The sequence below is a fragment of the Ovis canadensis genome, chromosome 19, assembly GCF_042477335.2.
Source record: "Ovis canadensis isolate MfBH-ARS-UI-01 breed Bighorn chromosome 19, ARS-UI_OviCan_v2, whole genome shotgun sequence".
NCBI classification, from domain to species: Eukaryota; Metazoa; Chordata; class Mammalia; order Artiodactyla; family Bovidae; genus Ovis; species Ovis canadensis.
Genome location: NC_091263.1, coordinates 68,648,616 through 68,670,791, shown reverse-complemented (window position 1 = coordinate 68,670,791; position 22,176 = coordinate 68,648,616). Strand labels below are relative to the sequence as shown.

The 22,176-nt window shown below is 46.9% G+C and overlaps 1 protein-coding gene and 1 long non-coding RNA gene across 3 annotated transcripts in view; one reads left to right on the top strand and one right to left on the bottom strand.

Annotated features, from left to right (window-relative positions):
• The window catches only part of CDCP1 (CUB domain containing protein 1), a 59,794-nt gene extending 46,919 nt beyond the window's left edge, over window positions 1-12,875 (bottom strand). Inside the window, exon 1 of the mRNA XM_069560891.1 lies at window positions 12,629-12,875. Coding sequence (XP_069416992.1) covers window positions 12,629-12,710 — 82 coding nt within the window. The 5' untranslated portion in view covers window positions 12,711-12,875. The remainder of the gene's footprint in view (window positions 1-12,628) is intronic.
• LOC138424276 (uncharacterized) lies at window positions 11,974-21,957 on the top strand. Of its 2 annotated transcripts, none has more exons than XR_011250726.1 (3): window positions 11,974-12,146; window positions 18,808-18,885; window positions 19,649-21,957. It is a non-coding gene; the product is annotated as an uncharacterized lncRNA (long non-coding RNA). The 2 variants fall into 2 exon arrangements; XR_011250727.1 differs by lacking the exon at window positions 11,974-12,146 and adding an exon at window positions 14,516-15,861 and having other exon boundaries at window positions 19,649-20,372.
• The last annotated feature ends 219 nt before the right edge of the window (window positions 21,958-22,176 follow it).

Below are 22,176 nucleotides of genomic sequence, written 5' to 3'. Positions count from 1 at the left end.
GTGGCCAAAAAAAACAGAACACAAACCCATCTGTGTGTGTGCTCAGGGATGCCAGCAGGAGGAGGGGCCTTTCCCTGCCCTGCCATGCGGAAGTTCAGAAGTTACTGACATTCCCATTTCTTGCGTGTTCCCTGGAGCCCTTTGCCAGTGGTATCACCTTTGCCATCAGAGACCAGTTGTTTTAGCTGCTCTGATAAAAAGCTAGCAGGAAGATGGTTAAACAAGAATCCACACACACCAGGTCTATCTGTTTCTTAACTGCAGAGACGCAACCTCTTGATCAGCTGCGGGACAGGACTGGGGAGCGTGGGTGTATCATATTCCAGGGGCCAGGGCTGCAGCCAACTTGGAAAACATCCTTTTGTCTAAACCTCTTGTTTTAGGGACTGGGGGGTTAGTACCTTTTGTTGTTGCTGTTTCCAGCAATTTTTTTAGTAAATTTTTTTTCCTTCAAGTTTTATTGAGATATCATTGACAAACAGCACTGTGTGAGTTTAAGGTGTACAGCATAATGATTTGACTTATATACATCATGAAATGATCACCACGGTTACTGTAGTTACTACCGTTTCCAGCAGTCTTAAAGGCAAGGGGAGAGGGAGGGAAGATCCACCCACATAGCCTGACTTGGAGAATAAGTCTTTGAACAAAGCTCCCTCAAATGAACATGGGTCAGGTCAACACAGTTGCCTCCTGTGGCAAACCAGGTAGCCCGAGGTAAAGCAGGTCAGCAGAGGAAGGCTACTCACTCCAGGAACTCTTTGGGGCCAGACAGACACAAGCTTTCCTCATCGAGAGGGGCTGGGACAGCCCCTGGGATGGGGAGTGCCATTATGGAAGGTCCTATGTCAACGAGGACAGTCATTAAGGAAGGTGTTTGTCCGCGAGGATGGCTATTATGAAAGGTATTGATACGGGAGGTGTCAAATCAACAAGAATGGACATGTCAGGGGTTCAGCCATCGTGGATGAGATGGTATCAACAAGGATAGTCATTATGGAGGGTGTCACACCAACTGGGGGGCCGTGTTGCACCTGGACTGTGGAGTGGGTCTAGCTAATCATCTTAAGGTAATCGTGCTGTCCATTCAGGGAGGTAAAAAACTGAGGGGAGGGGCCCAGAGTGCCAAGACGGGGGTTTGGAGGAGCCTGGATCCCAAGCACACAGGCTGGCAAGTGGAAGAACGAGCAGATGGTTATTTCTGGAAGGGGGAGAGGCTGTGGTTCAGAGCACTTTCCCCTTCATGACCCGTATTCTTTCTTCACAGCGGAGTTGGTCGTGCTGCTAAGTGCTATGGCCAAGAAAGGAAGAGGATGATGGGAACAAGACTCAGTGAGGAAGTCCCACAGAAATGAGGCCTTTAATCATCATTCAAACTACATTCTGCCTTGCTCCTGTAGCTGGTCTCCAATCAGAAGTCATACACTGAAGGATTATTCTTCATGACATTCAGTTAGAGGATCACTTACTAAACTGTCTTTTCAGAGGTGGTGAGAGAACACTTTTAAAATATCAAGACAACACTGGGGATTACTGCTGGCGAATGACAGTGCCATACTTCTGCTCCAGGGCCTGTCTTAGGGTTTTGCTGTGGCGCCCGCAGGCCTCAGGCATCAGAGCACCTGCCTCCTCCTCCTCCCTTCGCTCCTGAAGAAGGTTCGCCACAAGTACGTCTTTTGCTGTACTTATCACACTGAGCCTCAAACTCAAATGCTTCCAGGGCCCTAGCAGATAATGTAAATGAGAAAAGCCAGCATAGTAGGGAGGCTTTTTGTTCAGTCGGAGGGGACACGCTCTACTGAGCACCTTGTAATTCAGCTTTTTCCAAAACACATCAAGCGGAACTGGCCAAGGCCCCCAGGCCACCTGTTGTAGCTCCTCCTGGTTTACAAGTGTGAATCCCTTCCGGAAGGTGAGCCCCCAGAGAGCAAGGGATTAGGATTTTCTACCTGTGAGTATCCAGTACAATGGGCCTCCAACATCTGTGGAATGAATGGAATCTGTTACCAAATGACCTAGGACTAGGCCAGGTCTTTTAAAGACATTCTAGGCAAAAATCAAATTCTCTAGTTCTGCTCAATGCTAGGACTTAAAAGTGGTTAGGAGGTGGGAAAAGCAGCAAATCACTCTTCAAAACCAGTTGCTCTGGGTGGAGAAATCAATTTTGGTCATTAGTTGCCTGATTCCTAGTGGTTTGATACTTCTACTCCATCCCCTCCATACAACCAACTTCTTGCAGGAAGTGTCTGCAGACTTTCGAAGACAGAATCATTGAGATATTCATTACCTGGCTTTAAATCCTTCTCTTTTTATTTTTGCTTGTTTATTTGGCTGGGGCTTCATAGCAGCACACGGAATCTTTGTTGCATCATGCGGGAACTTTTGTTGTGGCGTGTGGACTCTAGCTGTGGCGCACGGGCTCTGTAGTTGTGGCTAAGTAGACTCCGTTGCCCTGTGGCATGTGGGATCTTAGATCCCTGTCAGAGATTGAACCTGGGTCCCCCACATTGCAAGGTGGACTCTTAACCGATGGACCACCAGGGAAGTCTCTAAATTCTTTTTAAATTTAAAACTATTTTTAAGGCAAAATTGTGTTGATAGAAGGCAAACAAATGGTTGCCAGGGGCCAAGGGGCAGGGACTGTCTGCAAAGGGGTCTGGAGGAACTTCTCAGGGGGATTGAAACATTGTATCACGCACTTGACAGGCCTCATCAAAGAGTGCAGCTGAGAGGTGAATTTTATGGTATGTACATTAAATCTCAATAAAGCTGAAAAATACATTTTACTTTCAGATAAATGATACATGAAGCACAAAATGAAATATGTACGCATAAGGCACCCCTGTTTTATTTCATTTCATTTTGCCAAAAGGTAGCATGTCATCCTCATTGTTCTGAGTCTTGGAGAAGGAAACGGCTGCCGTCTCTGGGGTCGCACAGAGTTGGACACGACTGAAGCGACTTAGCAGCAGCAGTTCTGAGTCTGTGTTTTCCCCTCCAGAATATATCTTGGTCGGGGGCAGGGGGGTGGTCCACTCCATGTCTCTACATCCCATTCTTTTAAATGGCTGTGCAGCATTCCCCTGTTTAAATGCACCATCATTAAGGTAACCAGTCTTCTAAGGATGGATATTTGGGTTGTTTCTAGTCTCCAGTGACCAGAGGAAGGAGCAGAAGATGTTTATCTGGAGTTTCCAGGTGCCAGCTGGACACACCTTCTTGGGTGTGTCAGGTTCCTGGCTGGAACTTGAATTGTATTCCCACAGAGGCTGAGATCAGGGAGGCTGGAAGGCGTTATTTCTAGGGTTTGGCTGCACCATGTTGACATGGGCTTCTGCAAGACGACACGAGCACGGTTTACTATTTGAAAAACGTCTTCCTTGTCGTGATAGGTAAGTTGAGAACTTGCTCCTGACAGCCTACGGCTGAAGTGCCTGATAAGACTGTCAGCGACTTCAGAGCAGTTGGGCAATCTTCCACCTCTCAGCAGCGGTGAAAGGTGGCGGCCTTGCCAGGTTCCACGGAATACCAGGCTCTGGTTTCATGGCCTGGCACACTGCAGCTCAGTCTGGGTTTAGTTTTGACACCTGCTCACAAGGACGGGTGTAAACTTCAGAAGCCCACTGGGGCATTCTCTTCACTTCTCTTGTGTAACTGGGTATGATGTTTACATTATATAAAACCGGTCTGGTCAGTTCCTTGGTTAAAAGAAAATATGTGTGCTTATGTGTATGCATGTGCGTGTGTGTGTGCACGCACACGCGCAGCTGCTCACTTGCAAACAATTTTTAAAAAAATGTTCTAGGACCCCCTGGCGGCACAGTGGCTAGGAATCTGCCTGCCAATGCAGGGGACACAGGTATGATCCCTGGTCTGGGAAGATCCCACATGCTGTGGGGCAACTCAGCCGCAACCACTGAGCCTGTGTGCTGCGGCTCCTGAAGCCACACACCTAGAGCCTGCGCTCCACAAGAGAAGTCGCCGTAGTGAGAGGCCCGTGCACCTCCAGCTGGAGATTAGCCCCCACTCATTGCAAAGAGAGAAAGCCCGCGTGCAGCAATGAAGATCCGGTGCAAGCAAAAAAAAATTGTTAAAAACACATGAGCAAAATAAACACACACACACAAGGAAAACATGTTCTTACGTCACTGATTTCTTGCAGATTTTAATCCAGGAGCCTCCCCAGATGTTCTCATAAGGGCCCAAAGCTGACTACTGGGATACCGCCTGAAGCACACTGCGTAGTTAGAGGCTGAAACAACCAAAGCGTCTCCCCAGAGCAACCTAGTTACACAGTCAATGGCCTGGCATTTTGGTCCAGATGGTCTGCTGCTAAAAAAAATCTCAGTGTTCTTTTTGGGCTCAATTTAGATAATCAAAGTAGTATCAATTCTTAAGCGAGGAATCTGTTCGAGGGCGGACACTGTGCTGAGTGATTTACAGATGTTGTTTTCACTGGGTCCCTGCCTGGAAGATGTCCGAGGCCCTGCTCTCCAGTGAGACTTGTCAGCCTGGCGGTTGGTGGTGAAGATGACCCATCGCCCCAGACTGACTTCTCCTGAGACAGTGTCTCCTGCTGCCCCAGACTTCCAGCATAGGGCAGACTTCCAGCAGGGGCAGCAACACATGGTAACTTCACCCTCTGTGCTGCTGGCTCGTCGCTTCCCTGCCGTGGCCGGAGTGCCACCCTGCACCAGAGTCAAGCGTCTGTCTGGGTCCAGGAGATGCCCTGAGCCCATCACATGCAGGGGCTTCATCCCACCACCTCTGCATCCTCCGTGATGTTTCTTTGCGACCCCATGGACTGTAGCCCACCAGGCTCCTCTGTCCTTGGGATTCTCCAGGCAAGAATACTGGAGGGGGTTGCCACGCTCTCCTCCAGGCAACCTTGCCAGCCCAGGGATTGAACCCAGGTATCCCTCCAGGGATTGAACCCAGGTCTCCCTCATTGCAGGCGGATCCTTTACCGTCTGAGCCGTGGGAGAAGCCCGATGTCCTGAGACCTCTCACAAATGCTTGTGAGTTGTCTTCAGGTTAAAAAATGTTTTTGCCATATATCCTTGTTGGAAATGGCTTGATGTCCCCATGACCAGCTCAGTGATGGAAGACAAACCATCTGCTTGAAGGAATCTGGCACATGCCTGGACATACCCCATCCCCCATCCTAGCCCAGCTCCGGCTGGACCACACATTGTCAAGTACTGAGAAGTCGCCCTTGTGGCTCCAAGCATTGTGTGACACTGAATGCGGCCAAGTGGGTAGACCTCAAAACAAAAACAACAGCCTGACTTGAACTCCATGTGATTTTTGGACTTGGGCAGTTGATGAACTTAATCCTGGAGATTGTCTTTCATTGTCCCAGCCAAAGGCAGCAGGCTGGCACCCATTCGTCATTGCAGAAATGGCACATTTCCCCCAGAAGGCTTTGATTTTCTATCATTGAGAGTAGGGAATATTTACACTTCATTAAAAACAAAGAAAGCTTCCCATTTGTGCTCATGGAACAGTTGTAATTTTTTTCAAAATATTTTCCAAATATTAAATATTATTTAAAGATGTTCAGACTCTCAGGGGAGGTGGTTAATGGCCTCAGAGAATACTGTGCTCGGTCGCTCAGTCAGGTCTGACTTTTTGCGATCCTTTGGACTATAGCTCCCCAGGCTCCCCTTTCCATGGGATTTTTCAGGCATACTGGAGTGGGTTGCCATTTCCTTCTCCAGGGGATCTTCTCAACCAGGGATTGAACCTGCATCTCCTGAACTGCAGGTGAATTCTTTATCACCGAGCCACGGAAGAAACTCACAAAGAATACTGTATTTCTCTCTGGCAGAACAGACGGCCTGTTCAGGAGGACAGCCCCTCCCTGGCAAAGTCAGACCAACAAGGCTTTCAGTGGTGCCCTTGGCTTGGGCTATACTCAGGAGAGAAGTGAAGAGTGCAGATATTTTTTAAGCAGAGTATCTGAAGAAACAACTTTTAAGGTTTACAAATGTTTGTGTGAAGTGCAAGTCAGTAAAACAAATTCTGATTTTCTACTGCATTCTGGGCAGGCTGGGATACTGTGAAGCCAGGTGGGTCACAGGGGAGAACATGCAGGACAGTATCAAAGTCCTCGTCATGACCATAGGTTTGATATGGATGGACACAGAGGCCATACTTCCTGAAGACGGTAGAGTTAAAGCAGAAGCCTGGGTCCCCATATCACTGCTCGGAGGAGATCCCATTTAGGGCCTTTTGATTTATGTAATTTTTTTATTGGAGGATAACTGCTTTATAATGCTGTGGTAGTCTTTGCCATACATCAACATGAATCAATCATAATTATACCTATTTCTCCTCCCTCTTGGGCTTCCCTGCCCTGCCCATCCCACCCTGTAGGTCATTACAGAGACCCAGGCTGGGCTCCCTATATTATATAGCAGCTTCCCACCAGCTATCTATTTCACACATGATAATGTATATATGTCACAGAGTGAAGTAAGTCAGAAAGAGAAAAACAAATACCATATATTAATGCCTATACACAGAATCTAGAAAAATAGTACTGATGAACCTGTTTCCAGAGAAGAAATAGAGATGCAGGTGTAGACAGCAGACTGGTGTTTACAGCCTACTATGAGCAGGAAATAAACATCTATTGTGTTTGAGCCATTAGACACATTTGGGTTTGTGTTACAGCGGCTGGAGTGTGTCACACCTTAACTATTAGACTCATCAGGTAAAAGGTCACCAAGGATCCATCAGCCCTCAGTGCAAACGCTTCACCTGGGAGCTGCCAGAGCCCAGGCGCATCTTCAGCCTTCTTGATACACAGCGCTCATGGCATTCTGATCACATGACCTGAAGTGAGTAGTTGAAAGGAGATTCAAAATATTTCCCTTGTCTAAAGTTTATATTAGTTTCAACTGGAAAGAATAAAGCAAGGAATAAATTGCAGCCTGGGGGCAGTTAAGAGCTTGTATTCTGAAATTAAACTGCCCAGATTCACAGATGGCACCACCACTTATTAACTTATTCCACTGTTACTCACTTTCTTTCATTTGCTCTGACATTTTCTGGATACGCTGGTGAAGAATCCACCTGCAATGCAGGAGACCCCGGTTTGATTCCTGAGTCAGGAAGATTCCCTGGAGAAGGGATAGGCTATCCACTCCAGTATTCTTGGGCTTCCCTGGTGGCTCAGCTGGTAAAGAATCTGCCTGCAATCTGGGAGACCTGGGTTTGATCCCTGGGTTGGGAAGACACCCTGGAGAAGGGAACGGCTACCCACACCAGTATTCCGGCCTGGAGAATTCCATGGACTATAGTCCATGGGGTTGCAAAGAGTTGGACATGACTGAGAGATTTTTCACTTTCTGTACAAACCCCAGTAGCTCCTCATCCAGGAATTTCAACTACAGATAAACTTGTCCATATATCCAACCAAATCAACTGCAAAGATGGTCACTGAGGCTCAGTGCATAGTGACAAAAGATTGGGAACAATCCATTATAAGCTGCTGATTAAATATAATATGGTATTCCCATGATGAGGACCTCTGTACAGCTCTCAGAAAGCATGTGATAGCTCTGTATATTTTGGTATATAGGGAGCACTAAGATGGATTGCTCAGTGAAGAAAATCAGGAAACATATGGGATATATCCTCCACTATATACTGTATTTATGCTCCTCTTTGTGTTAAGAAGGGTGGTATATACATTTGTTAACTTGTACATGCTCAGGAACAATGCATAAGAAATCATAACTGCCTCTGGGAGGAGGCCTGGGGTCAGACGTAGAAGGGGACATACTTCTTTCCTCCCACAGACCATTTTGTGCTATTTGAAATTATGTTACCAAGAACAGACAATTAGTTTTCTAAGCACAGCTTTTAAATTATTTAAATATTAACAGTAATACACATTACCATATGATCCAGCTATTCCACTTCTGGGTATTTATCCACAGAATACAAACACACTAATTCGACACATGTAACCAAATGTTTACAGCAGCATTATTAACAATAGCTAGGATACAGAAACAACGCAAGGGCCCATCCATGGATGAATGGATAAAGAAGATGTCAGACAGACAGACAGACAGAAACACACACACACACACACACACACACACACACACACACACACACAGGAATACTACTCAGCCATAAAAAAGATGAAACATTTTGCCATTTGTGATAACATGGGTGGATCTTGAGGATATTATGCCAAGTGAAATAAGTCAGGCAGAGGAAGACAAATACTCTATGATTTCATGCATATATGGAATATAAAAAACAAACAAAACAACAAAATGAACAAATCCAACAAAAACATACATTCAAAGAACAGAGTAGTGGTTAGCAGAGAGGAAGGGATGGAGGATGGGGACACAAATGTGGAAAAGGGGGTCGATTTTACAAGGAGGGATGGAAAATAAATTTTTAGTGGTGAGCATGCTGTAGCGTGGGCTTCCCTGGTGACTCAGCTGGTAAAGAATCTGCCTGCAACGCATGAGACCTGGGTTCAGTCCCTGGGTTGGGAAGATCCCCTGGAGAAGGGAAAGGCTACCCACTCTACTATTCTGGCCTGGAGAATTCCATGGACTGTATAGTCCATGGGGTTGCAAACAGTCAGACATGACCGAGTGACTTTTACATGCTATAGGATATACAGAAGTTGAAATACAAAACTGTATACATGAAATTTATATGCTATAAACAAATGTGATCTCAATAAAAAAAATACCACATACACATTTCTAGAACTGATATGAACACAGCACTCAGTAAGTGCTGATTTTTAAAAAATGAAAGAGGGACTTCCCCGGTGATCCATTGGCTAAGACGCCATGCTCCATATGCAGGAGACCCCAGTTCAAACCCTGGTTAGGGATCTAGATCCTACATGTTGTAACTAAGACCAAGCACAGCCAAATAAAGAAATATGTACATTTTTTAAAAATGTCTGGCATGCAGACAGTCTCTACAGGGGGCATGGTGCCCTGGTGATGTAGCATCTCAGCATCACTACATACCTGCTGGGTAACCCTGGGCAAGTTACTTCACCTCTCTGAGCTCCTCTATTCCCAGGGTTATAGGAGTACATGCTTGAGGACGGAGAGCTAAATGACTCTTGATTTACATTTTCTCAAGAGGAAACAGCTGAGCTTTTATTACTCAAACACTGTGTCATCCATCATAGTTATTTTTGGCCAATGTCTATTTAGGAAACATGTATATTTACATCTCGAAACACAACACAACACTGTAAACAAAATATATGTTGTACACAGAGGCAGAAGGTCAGGATCTAGTGGAGATGCTCTGAGTGCCAACAAATGGGGGTGCAAGAAGTTATTACACACAAAGAGCCACACAGACTTCTTGCAATTTGGAAAGGATGTCTTACATGTTTTACAGTTAATAGAATTGGCTGTTAATTATATATTGGTATCTCCCGGTGTTTCATTATGCTTTCAGAAACTGTTGGGGGTTTGGGTTTTGTGCAATGGGTTGCTACAGTTTGTCCCACAAGAAATAATGAGACAGAGGGCATCAGTTACTGTTTTCACGTAGAACGTCTGGCTTTTAGGGATGAATTACTGATGTTAAGTGGGAGATGCTTACACATAAAATACTTAGAAGAATGACCAGCACAGAGTAGAAGCTCAATGTGTGTTAGCTACTACAAGTAGCACTTAGTAATTTAAAAAAGAAAAACAACACTGATGTACTGAATACAAACCCAAGGTTACAAAGAGGTGAGGGAGGGAACTTGGCTCTCCTTGCCTGTTTCTCTGGAATACTGCCAGCTGCCCCAGAGAAAGTGATGGGTTAATTACAAGGTGGTAGGAAGAGGTTTGAAATAATTTGATTGTGGAATAATTTTTATAATTTAGAATGATAATGAAAGGGTGTGAACTTTTCTTAATCGCCCAGGTGGAGAGCCTTAGCACTGTATCAGCCCCTAGCATTCCACCCATCTTGACCTCAATCATGGGTCCTTCTGACCAGCAAACTCAGCTTCTCCTCCATCCAAACCAAAGCCAGCCCCACTGAGCAAAATCAAAGCTGAGGCATGAGGTATAAGAATCTGCCTGCCAAGCAGGAGACACGGGTTCGACCCCTGGGGTGGGAAGATCCCCTAAAGAAGCAAATGGCAACCCACTCCAGTATTCTTACTTGGAAAATCCCAGGGACAGAGGAGCCTGGTGGGCTATTACAGTCCATGGAGTTGCCAAGAGTTGGATGCAACTTATCAACTAAACAACAACAACAATATATATAGTACTTAAAATATGTAAATAATTTCAACTTCCTTTCCCCTCATTGATAGCTTGGGAGAACCCCTAGAAGAATGTTGAGGCGGAGCACAGTCCAGTCATCACGGACAAAATGCCGGCATCTGAGGTGAACCCTGAGGCTTAGGTGAGCACCCGGGCGCATTGTACAACCAGCAGAGCAGCAGTCTCTGACGTCTCACACAAATCTGTGTGGGAGTTGGGGAGACTGGGGGGAGGACCCAGCAGTTCTGCCAGTTACACATTCCAGACAACAGGCACCAGCTCCTCATTTGAATCTGAAGAACGAGGAACTCACACACTCACCCAGGGTAAGCGAACACATCATCTGATGTCTACTCATACTTTTGGCAAGAAACAATGGTAGCGAGAACGGGGTCACCGACCCAGACTCTGGTACCTGAGTGGTTCTTGGAAAGCCACTAAGTTGAGGTTTTAACAGGATTATTTTAACTTAATCAGTCCTTCATTCTTAGAAGTGGGGGAACTTGTGAGAATACCGAACTCAAACACACACACCCCACGGCGATGTCAACTTTCCTTTACATTTCCATCTGTGCAGTGACACCAACTTCATTTTCATTCAGAGGAGTATTAAGACAGTTCAGGGATTTATAAAATAAATCCACTATGCCAGGCTCTCTGGTTTTCTCCATCTTTTCAGGACAGACTCTAGAAACTTCTGGGCAAAGCAAACGTACTCTGCCTGCTTCAACCAAAAAGGCACAACCATTAGTTCAGCCCAGTGATGTGGCCTCACAGGTCTTGTTCCTAAGAACACAGAAGGGATTTAAGAAAGCGAAAGGGGCAAGTTCCCGGGCTTCCTTGTATCTAGACAATGAACGTGAGACACTGCTCCAACAGTTAATAACTTCCTGGAAAGAACAGGCTCCACTGGAGACCAAAATGGCAGCCTCCCCAGGCCACAAGTAGGAATCAGATACGTAACAGAAGCCAGTTCAGGACAGTCTGTCACTGTGATCAGTAACCTACTGATGCCTTGATTTACATCATATTCTTACTGGAGTTCTCAACTGTTATCACACACAACCAGAAACATCTCAGACAATTTCCCGAGTTTCAAGACGGCTCCCAAGTCTGGTGGGCACACTTTTTTTCTCATACACACATTTACACCTCTTCATTTGCTAAGTTACTCTTTATTCTTAAGCAGACTTTTTCCAACGGAAATCTTGAAAACTCAGTCCTAACTTACAATAAATACAATAAATACACCCACAGTATGTTCAATATCCCATGTACTGTGCAGTAGTATGTCGCCTGACACCGCTGAGGAAAAGAACCAGGAAGCTTTCCCGTCTCGGATTTGTCATGATGGCAGTTGCCGGAATGCCCAAGTTCAACTCATCCGCTTAGTTTCATTCTTTTTAATTTCCTCTAATTTGTCCGCCTGCCAAACACAAACGTCCCCTTAGATGCAGCAAAGGGTAACAACCAAAGATCGCTTCCTGGGTAGTTCTTTCCAAAGTGGGGGGAAAAAAAACCACCACACAAAACCTGTCGTAGTCTCAGGGAAGGCTTCAAATCAAGTCCTTACGTGAGGAGACCAGGTTATTCGCGCCTTTAATACTTGCAGGGCCCGCAGGGCACCTCCCCGCGGGCAGCCGGGATCGGGGCGCCCCGCGCGCCCCGCCCCGCCCCGCCCCCACCGGAACTCCGGATTCCCGCACAGCTCCGGACCCTCCCCTCCGCCGACCCCCTTCCGCCGCCAGGGTCCACCGCCCACAGGTGCGAGGGCCCGGGGCTGCCCTGCCTCCGCGGCGCAGCAGCGCGTTCCCTGTGGAATTCGTGTTCCCGAACTTCGGGGCAGCGAGAAAAGAGCGGGCGGACTGGGGAAAGGTGAGGCGAAAGCGAGGCTGTGGTGACGCTAAACCACTGTTTCCTCTCCCCCGTCTCTGGCCGGGCGCTGAGGTGAGAGGGTGCACCCGACAGGGAAGTTTCCCTCCTCACGGCGCGCCCGGCGCCACCAACAATCCAGGTAGAGCGCCCGAGCGCGCGGCGCGCCGCCTCAGCGAGGTCCCCGGGCCCGGCTTCCGCGCGCCCTTCCCTCCTTCCCTCTCGGCGCCCGAATCGGGCGCCCGACCGCGGGGCTCCCCGCGTGCCAAGCAAGGCCTGCGTCCTGGGCGAGGTGGCGCGGAATCCAGAGGGCACGGCCGCCGCGCCCACCCGCCTGCGGCGCCGGGCAGTCCCGGGGACCCCCCGGACCGCGCCGCCCGCGCCCCGCCCCGCACCCTCGGCAACCCGCGCCCCTCTCCACCAGGCGCCGGCTGGCGGGCGGCCGCGACCCTCAGCGCTCAGCGCCCCTTCAGCGCCGCACTCACCCGCTCCGCGGGGCAGGCGCGCGGCGCCCAGCAGGAAGATCCCCAGCAGTGCGACCGTGACCCCGCGGCTGAGGCTGGCCATGGCTCCGGGGCGCCTGGGCCTCGGCGGGGAAAGCGACTGTGGCCCGTGGTGCAGAGTGGCGGCCGCGGGCCCCCGAGCCTGGCAGCCGAGGCGCTGCGCTCCACCCCTGCTCGCTCACCTGCGCGCGGGGCGGACTCGCCCTGGCTCCGCCCAGCGCCGCGGGAGTACGAGCTGGCCGGCTCAGTCCCCTCCTCCCTGTCCGCCTCCCCTTCCTGCCTCCACTCCCGCCTCTCGCCTGGAGCACTGCGGCCGGTAGCCACCTTCCTGGGGTCTAGGCGCCGTCCCTCTCACGACTTTCTCTACAGGGGCCAGAGTCGCGCTTGGGGAAGACACTTGCCTTCCTTTCACTGTCTGGGAGACACTGAAAGGAGGCCACTGTGCAGCCCTTTTTCCCGGGAAATCAAGTCTGTGGAACACCCAAGCCATGGTTCCGCCTCTGCTTCCAGATTTGGGCTGCAGGCTTTGGACTTTTAACGCCGATGCTACTGGTACTCTTTTCAGAATGATGAGCCCGCAGCCAACTCCAGGCACTTCACGGACAGTGTTTCTAATGCTCACAGTAACCCTTCGCAGAACAGATGAAACAGACACCCAGTTACGCAACCTTCCCGAGGTCCCCAGGCCAGTTAGTAACTTGCAGAGGCACGATTTGATACCCCTGGAAGGGGTTTGCACAACCGGAGTTGCTTTGTTTCATTTCTGAAGAGTGAATGAAATGAGTGAATACAGGAGGCTGGAGAGGGCCATGAGGAGAAACCTGAACAGGTCCACGGGGGCCCCTTCCTTGAATTCTGAATAGTATGTATGGCACTGGCCTGAAGCATTTACTACAATCATTGGGCTGTAAATGAATGACCCTGAGCCTCTTTCTCTCCTCCCAGCTGCCTTTCTCTGGTTTCTGAGATCCTGTGGATTCTCCTTCCCGCTCTGCAGGCCACACACCAAGTCCAGGGTCTCAGTGTCACAAGGAGAAACAGTGGATGGTTCAGGAACTCTCAGCTAGCATACCAGGGTTCTATCAGAATGACTCCAAAGGCCCCTGTGGGTCTGCCTGTGCCAGTGGGCAGCTAGCAACTTGGCCAGGGTCACCCAGAATAACCTGGAAGCAGAGTACATGCAAGAGCATTGGTCTGTGTCCCGTTCCCAGTTTTTTTTTTAATTCTTGGGGAACTGAGCTTCTCCAGGCTGATCCTACTCTTATCAGGAACAGGGGTAAGAAACTATCTCTTAGGAGAGTGATCCCCTTCCTTCTGTGTGTCTTCAGTGATGAGAATAAAGCAGCCTCTGTCTACAGGGAGCCTGCAGTTCTTGAGGGATGTGGGGCTGTCCGAGCTGTGGACATGACTGCCCCGCCCCTCCTCCACCTATGGACTGTGAGCTGAGGGAACATCAGTTTACCTTCCAGTTACTTGGGAGATAGATGAGGAAGCTGAGGCCTAGAGGGAAGGAAGAGGATGAGAAAAGTAGGGAGGCTTTTGGTTCTCCCCAAGAAATTGAAGGCAGACTCATCAAGAGAAAAAAATTACCAGAAAATCTAAACATCTTCAAATATGTTTATGCTGACAGGAGAGTAAAGCAGATTTTGTCTGTTTTCCTAATTGTAAGCAGGCGTATATACCCCAGCATCTTTTCCTAGCATCCCTAACTCCATTGTTTCCTATATATGATGATGGTGATGATGATGATAATAATATTGATAATAATAATGGAGCGACAATGAGTTGAATTGAAAATACTAGAAATATTTTGTGGTAAGTTTAAGCCTAAGGTACAAGTTATCTTTTTACTATCTCATTTCTCCAAAGTTTGCTTAACTGGACTCTCTGGACGAGTGAAACTGGCTGCGGTGGGTCTTCGTTTTGCTGCTCATCAACTTTTTTTATTTGAGGCAAGAGGGGCCTACTCTCCAGTTGTGGCACGTGGGCTCAGTAGTTGTAACTCACAGGCTCTAGGGTGTGGGCTGAGTAGTTGTGGCACACCAACTTAGTTGCTCTGAGGCATGTGGGATCCTCCTGGATCAGGGACTGAATACATGTTGCCTACATTGACAGGCAGATTTTTAACCGCTGGACCACCAGGGAAGTCCTAAATGAACTTTCCATAAATGACACAAGAGTCACTAAGTCTCAGATGTGAAGGATTGGTAGTAGTTCCAGATAATGGCAACAGTGAGAAAGAGTCAAGGAAATGAGGCATTTCTGCATCCTTTGCAAGACGACCCACCTCTGCAGTTGAAATCAAGATGTCTTGAGGTAATGGCTTGGTTCATGGAAGAATGTAAGCAAAGCTTTGCAAGATTTTGGAAATGTCTTCTCTTTACAAACTTGCCTGAATGGAAGGAGTCAATTTTTAAAAGTTATTTCTGAACTGAAAAAAATCCAGGCAGCTGCAGTCTGTTGCCAGAGAAAAATGACATTGAAAGATGAGTTTTAAAACTGTTATATTTAATTTTGACCCCTCTGTTCAGTTCAGTTCAGTTGCTCAGTCATGTCCAATTTTTTGTGACCCCATGGACTGCAGCATACCAGGCTTCCTTGACTATCACCAACTCCTGGAGCTTGCTCAAACTGATGTCGATTGAGTCAGTGATGCCATCCAACCTTCTCATCCTCTGTCGTCCCCTTCTCCTCCCACCTTCAATATTTCCAAGCATCAGGGTCTTTTCCAGTGAGTCAGTTCTTTGCATCAGGTGGCCAAAGTATTGGAGCTTCAGCCTCAGCATCAGTCTTTCCAAAGAATATTCAGGACTGATTTCCTTTAGGATGGACTGGTTGGATCTCCTTGCAGTCCAAAGGACTCTCAAGAATCTTCTCCAGCACAGTTCAAAAGCATCAATTCTTTGACACTCAGTTTTCTTTGTGGTCCAACTCTCACATCCATACATGACCACTGGAAAAACCATAGCTTTGACTAGACGGACCTTTGTTGACAAAGTAATATCTCTGCTTTTTAATATGCTGTCTAGGTTGGTCATAACTTTTCTATCAAGGAGCAAGCATCTTTTAAGCATTTTTGACCCCTCTGGAAACCCTACAAAAGCTACAAAGCGTGGACTTTTTTTTTTTCCTCCGTTTGGTAAAAGATGTAAGCCTACAAAGATGAGGGGAGCAGACAGAAGACAACAGCCTCTTAGAAACTGGAAAGCAGATGGGTAAGTGGAAACTCTAAGCCACTAGAGGGGAAAGTTGGGAAATAGCATGATTTATACCATAGAGTTCTCAAAAAGAAACAAACAAACAAGAAACCACCACTAAGGAACTGGCAGCACAGGTATTGTGTAATGGGAGAGTGAGAAGGGGCTAAAACAATGAAATCTGGGAGAAAGCTGAAAAACTATAGTTCGATCTCTGGAAACTGTCCTCCATTTCTCCTGGCTGGGCGACTGCCCCTAAGCAGAAGTCTGAAGCATTGTTTTCTGAAGAGGTTGCTGCTGCTGCTGCTGCTAAGTCGCTTCAGTCGTGTCCAACTCTGTGCGACCCCGGAGACGGCAGCCCACCAGGCTCCCCCGTCCCTGGGATTCTCCAGGCAAGAACACTGGAGTGGGTTGCCATTTCCTTCTCCAATGCATGAAAGTGAAAAGTGAAAGTGAAGTCACTCAGTCATGTCCAACTCTTCGCGACCCCATGGACCACAGCCTACCAGGCTCCTCCATCCATGGGATTTTCCAGGCAAGAGTACTGGAGTGGGGTGCCATTGCCTTCTCCGTCTGAAGAGGTTACAGCTGAGGAAACTGGACTGAGGAGTGCTAGGCATAGCTGTAGGCTTAGGAAACATTCTGGAAAATAGGTAGATAAAAGGAACAAATGTATTCCTTATGCTTAGCTCCCTAGGTGCCTGGCCCCACTTTGCCCTGACTCCAGTAGTCTCAATTCATACTAGAGATGGAAGGAGTCTTCTTCTGGTGAATCTGACAAGCTCGGGGAGAAAGACCTAAAGATACAGACATTTATCCCCGTCAAGAGGCTAACCAGATTCTTCCCATGACATTCACAGTTGATGAGCCCCACCAGTTAAACTTTTTGATCTCTCACTTTTAAATATGACCAGACAGTAGAAGTTCATGACATCTGAGGAAAGCAGCTAACATGAGAGAGTCAAAATCAACCAACTAACCAAACAGAAAAAGGCACTTGGAGAAAAGAGAGAGAATAAAATAATTGCTAACTTCTTTAGAAAAATAGCAAACAACAGTGTATTTATGCTGTAAGGATAAGGAGTAATAAAAAAATGAGTATTCAGGGACCTACAAGAGTTCTTAGAAAAAAATTTAAATGATAGTAAATATTAAAAAATAAATATAAAAATTGAAAGATTTCCCAGAAAGTAAAGCAAAAAGATAGATAAAAAATAGGAGAGGAAAGGTAAGAAAATTAGAGGTCTAGTTCAGGGAATCTAACATGGATAGTGGATTTTGCAGATAGAGATAGCAAATTAAGCAGAGATATCATCATCAGTAATATAATTCAAGAGATTCCCCATGTCTGGAATGACATGAGTTTCTAGATTTAAAAACTCATGGTGTGTCCAACGCAATGGATAAAACAAGCTCACATCAAGGCACATCACAGCAAAATTTCAGGAGCCTATAAACAAAGAGAACATTTTATAATTTCTAGGGTCTTATACAAAGAAACAAAAATCAAACTAGCTTTAGATTTTCCAGCAGCAGCACTGGAAGCTGGAAGACAATGAAGCAATACCTTCAAAATTGTGAAGGCATAATAATTTCCAACTAAGAATTCTATTAAAGAGAAATTGCATACCAGGAGAAATATCGATAACCTCAGATATGCAGATGACAGCACGCTTATGGCAGAAAGTGAAGAGGAACTAAAAAGCCTCTTGATGAAAGTGAAAGAGGAGAGTGAAAAAGTTGGCCTAAAGCTCAACATTCACAAAATGAAGATCATGGCATCTGGTCCCATCACTTCATGGCAAATAGATGGGGAAACAGTGTCAGACTTTATTTTGGGGGGCTCCAAAAATTACTACAGATGGTGATTGCAGCCATGAAATTAAAAGACACTTACTCCTTAGAAGGAAAGTTATGACCAACTTAGATGGCATATTCAAAAGCAGAGACATTACTTTGCCAACAAAGGTCCATCTAGTCAAGGCTATGGTTTTTCCAGTGGTCATGTATGGATGTAAGAGTTGGACTATGAAGAAAGCTGAGCACCGAAGAATTGATGCTTTTAAACTGTGGTGTTGGAGAAGACTCTTGAGAGTCCCTTGGACTGCAAGGAGATCCAAACAGTCCATTCTAAAGGAGATCAGTCCTGGGTATTCTTTGGAAGGAATGATGCTAAAGCTGAAACTCCAATACTTTGGCCACCTCATGCAAAGAGCTGACTCATTGGGAAAGACTCTGATGCTGGGAGGGGTTCGGGGCAGGAGGAGAAGGGGACGACAGAGGATGAGATGGCTGGATTGCATGACTGATTCGATGGATGTGAGTTTGAGTGAACTCCGGGAGTTGGTGATGGACAGGGAGGCCTGGCGTGCTGCGATTCATGGGGTCGCAAAGAATTGGACACGACTGAGCCACTGAACTGAACTAAAGAATTCTATATCCAAGCTACCAATTAAGTGATAAAGTAGAAAAAGAGCACTTGTAGACATTCAACATCTAACACAGAAAGAAAACCAATAAAACCTCCAAACAACAAACTCCCCCACACCTTTTCTCAGACAAATACTGGAGAATGTATTCCATTAAAACAGGAAATGCATGAGACAGAGAGGAGTGGATACAGGTTTGTGGGGTTGAACTTACTTATCTTAAGAAAAAGAATACAGAATTACAAATAGAAAATCAAATGTGCAAAGTGAGTATTTATTTATAATAAGGAAAGAAAAGACAACAAATCACAAACTTGAGAAAGTTGAAAAATGCCCTAAATGTCACTAAATCTAGGAAGCAGTGTGATATCTCTAATATGAGTTCACTGGTGCAGTATTCTTGCCTGAGGAAGTCCATGGACAGAGGAGCCTGGAGGACTATAGACCATAGGGTGGCAAAGAGTTGAACACAGCTGAGCAACTAAACGCTTCGACTTTTCACAGCACCACGTCCTTCATTTGTTCATTTCTTCAGGTCATACTACGTCACTGATGTATGTATCATTTCTTCTGGAACTGTCAAATTTCATCATGACAAGATGCATCAGATAAGGTAAGATACAACTTGATGTGTTGTGATGCATTAGACATATGAATTCACACACAGAAATGCTCAGTGCTTCTAGAAACATAGTGTTGTGCCATGCAGAGTACAGAAATTCTTACAAATTCTATATGTGTGATTCTTACTAAAGAGCAGAGTAGTATGACACATTTATAATTTTATATGCTGCATTATTCATTTATTTCTGACAAATCCTTCACTTTTTATAAGACATGCAAACTGCATGTTATGCTTAATATTTTAGTTTTGATAGTTGAAAGAATTTTCCAGACTACCTTTTTTGATTCTTCCTCCTCCATTATCTGCATGTTTCTGGGTGGGTACTGTAGGACAGATTCATCATATGATACCACTTCTGACCTTGCTCCTTTTGGTCACCTCATCTGATGAGTCAGCCCAGTGGGTCGGAGAAGTATCTCTAGAAGATGCTACTACAGCATGAGTGCAAGCAATGACCCCAAAGTGACTATGAATTATGTCCCACTAAGATAGCCCACTAACTCCCAATTAAATGTATCTCCAGTTAAGCTTCTCCTTAGCCGGATCCCAAATTGCTCATAGCCACTCAGTGCTGCATTGCATAAGGGGAGGTGAGATGGAGGGGAGGTGGAGGAAAAACTCTTTTGCAATTGGAATACATGCCTTTGCGACTATTACAAAAAACAGGAGTAAATGAGCACATGCCTTTAGAAGGATTGCAGTGTTATTTAAACTTTCTTATCTTCATGATTTATTTGCTTCTGGACACAAGAAGCACAAAATCCAACTCAAGGGGGAGGTAAGGAATGCCCAGGCTGACATGCACTGTGCTTCGAGAGACCAGAGTCCAGATTGAGTCAAGTTGTGAAACGTATCGCCGAGGATTATGGGAGCCCCTTCCAGGTGAACCAATGGACAGAACAAAATCCAATGGAGTCATTAATTTTATTGATGAGATCCTCAACAGTGTTTGGCCAAGATGTGCATAATCCACACCTCAGCACACCTGTGTTCTTCCGATGCACTTGAGCCACACACGGCTGAGCAACCAGAGACAAGGAGCCTGGCCATGGAGTGACACACCAGCCTCAAGGAACATGCTCTCTTTTCAAGCTTCTGTGATTTGCAGCTTCCAGTTACTTGGAACCTCATCCTTAGGCCAGCACTAGAGATTTTTCTGGTGCCGTGGAATGTTAAGGGAAAGCAGACCCAGTGATTCGCTGCAAAAAGGAATTTGACCTAAATGAGCACGGTGGAATGGCTTACTGACTACCACTGTGATTCTGCAGTCAGATGTCCTGTCAAATACAGGCTCTGCAGCTTACCAGCTTGTGCAACTCTGTACGTGCCTTGGTTTCCTCAGCCACAAACCAGGGCTATGAGAGGATGACCTTCAGAGGGTGTTGCAGAGATTCATGAGATAATACGTGTGACAGAGAATATGTGCATAGTGCTTGGCACGTAGTAAATGCACAATAAATGTGGCCAAGATTGCCGTTGCTGTGGGGGCTGGTGTGAAATGAGAGGGTTTCAGCTTGGTTGGGGTGAAGGGGAGAGGTCTGGAGACCAACATCTTCATGATCTCATTCATGCATGAAAGCGTCAGTTCCCCAAGACAGGAAGTTGCCTCTGCTTTACTCATCTGGATGTTCTCAGTGCTAAGAACGGTGCTTGGTACACAGTCACTGCTCAGCAGATAGTTGAGCAATGAATGGATTCATCAAGCTGATGAATGTGTGGATGGCCCTGCTAATCCAGCCAGCTGGGCCTGGGGATCTTTTTAAAACTAGGGACCCTGAAAAAAAAATGCAAGTTGTTCATTTTTAAAAGGGGGGGCAGCTTCTAGAAAGAGGTCATTATGGCCCAGGCCAGGTGTCTGGCAGCAACCATGGTCTTATGGGACTGGCCAGTGTCTGGTGAGCCAAGACTTCATCTGGTTTGAACAGAGGGGTGGAAAGAATCTGTCTGCATCAGGCAGCTTCTCTGAGACTTTGCTTTCCAGGCAATTAAGCAAGTTAACAAAGTGGAGATTCTTTGGGAGCACAAACAGCCCTTAACTGTCGCTTTAACGCCAACCACTGTTTCAGAGAGAAAACCTCCCAGTCACAGCTGGGGCAGAGGCCCCTTTGTGAGTGTTGAAACAGAGGAGCTGGCTGTGGTCTGGGGATAAGATGGGTGTTCCTGGTTTGCCAAGTCATTTGCCCAAAGGGGGAGGCACGTGGTACAATTTCAGTCCTGAGATGACAAAATAAGGAAAATCCTCCAGGAGCAGCTAGTCAGATGCTGCAGACCGGGGCTGAGTGAATTTGAATCCAAGTGACTCAGAAAGTTGCCAGCAGGCTGCCAAGCACCTATGTGCTCGCCCCACGGTGCCTTGAAGCCATGGAGTTCCCAAGCTCCATCACCTCCCCGGATCATGGCATCTAGGAGGTCAAGGTAGAACGAGAGGGAGACAGAGCTCCCCACTCCTGCCTCTTCAAGCCTGTGCAGTCAGCTCCCTGTAAGTCTGGCCCACAGGGTGAAGAAATCCAGATCCTGCCCCTCCCTGGATATGACCCATATCCACATCAGGCCTGAGCCTGCCAGCCTTGCTTCTTTCTTTTCTATATTTTCGCTTGGAGTGTGGGAGGAAGACGGTCTTTAGAAAGCCTTCAGAGATTGTTCTTCCCCCAGGAGAAGGAATTGAGTCATAACCATTGAGCTGGAGGAGCTCATCTCGTTGAGCATTGGAGCTCATCTCGTTGTCACCTCTTGATAGATGGAGTCATAGAGAGGGGACGTGACAACATCAAGCCACCCAACAAGTGGTGTTCAGGGTGGAAGGAAGGCAGGCGTCCAGCCAGGAGCCCTTTGAGCTCTCCTTAAAAAATCCTGGTCCAACCCTGCCAACATCCATCCTCATTCCTGCCACTCATTCACCCGCTCTGACTCTCTTCCTTGGCCACTTGGCCTCCACTCTCAGTGCTCTGCTGAAATGTTTCTCTCCGGAATAGCCAAAGCCCCTCCCCGTGGTCACACCAGGTCTGGTGATGGGAAGATGGCTTCAGAAGGAGGAGGGGATGGGGAAGTGGCGTGGGCTTACACTCTGAGACTCCCCTAGTCTAGGACTGGTTCGGGAGCTGGATGGGCAAAGGCACAGCTAACTCAGCAAGCCTGGAGCCATTGGTCACAGACTTTGCCTGCAGTGCCCTCCCACACTACCGGGAATCCAATCCACATCCTCAGGAGACTCATGCTTCACTTGTGCAACCATCACTACCATCTGCCGCCAGAGCATTTTCATCTTCCCAAACTGAAACT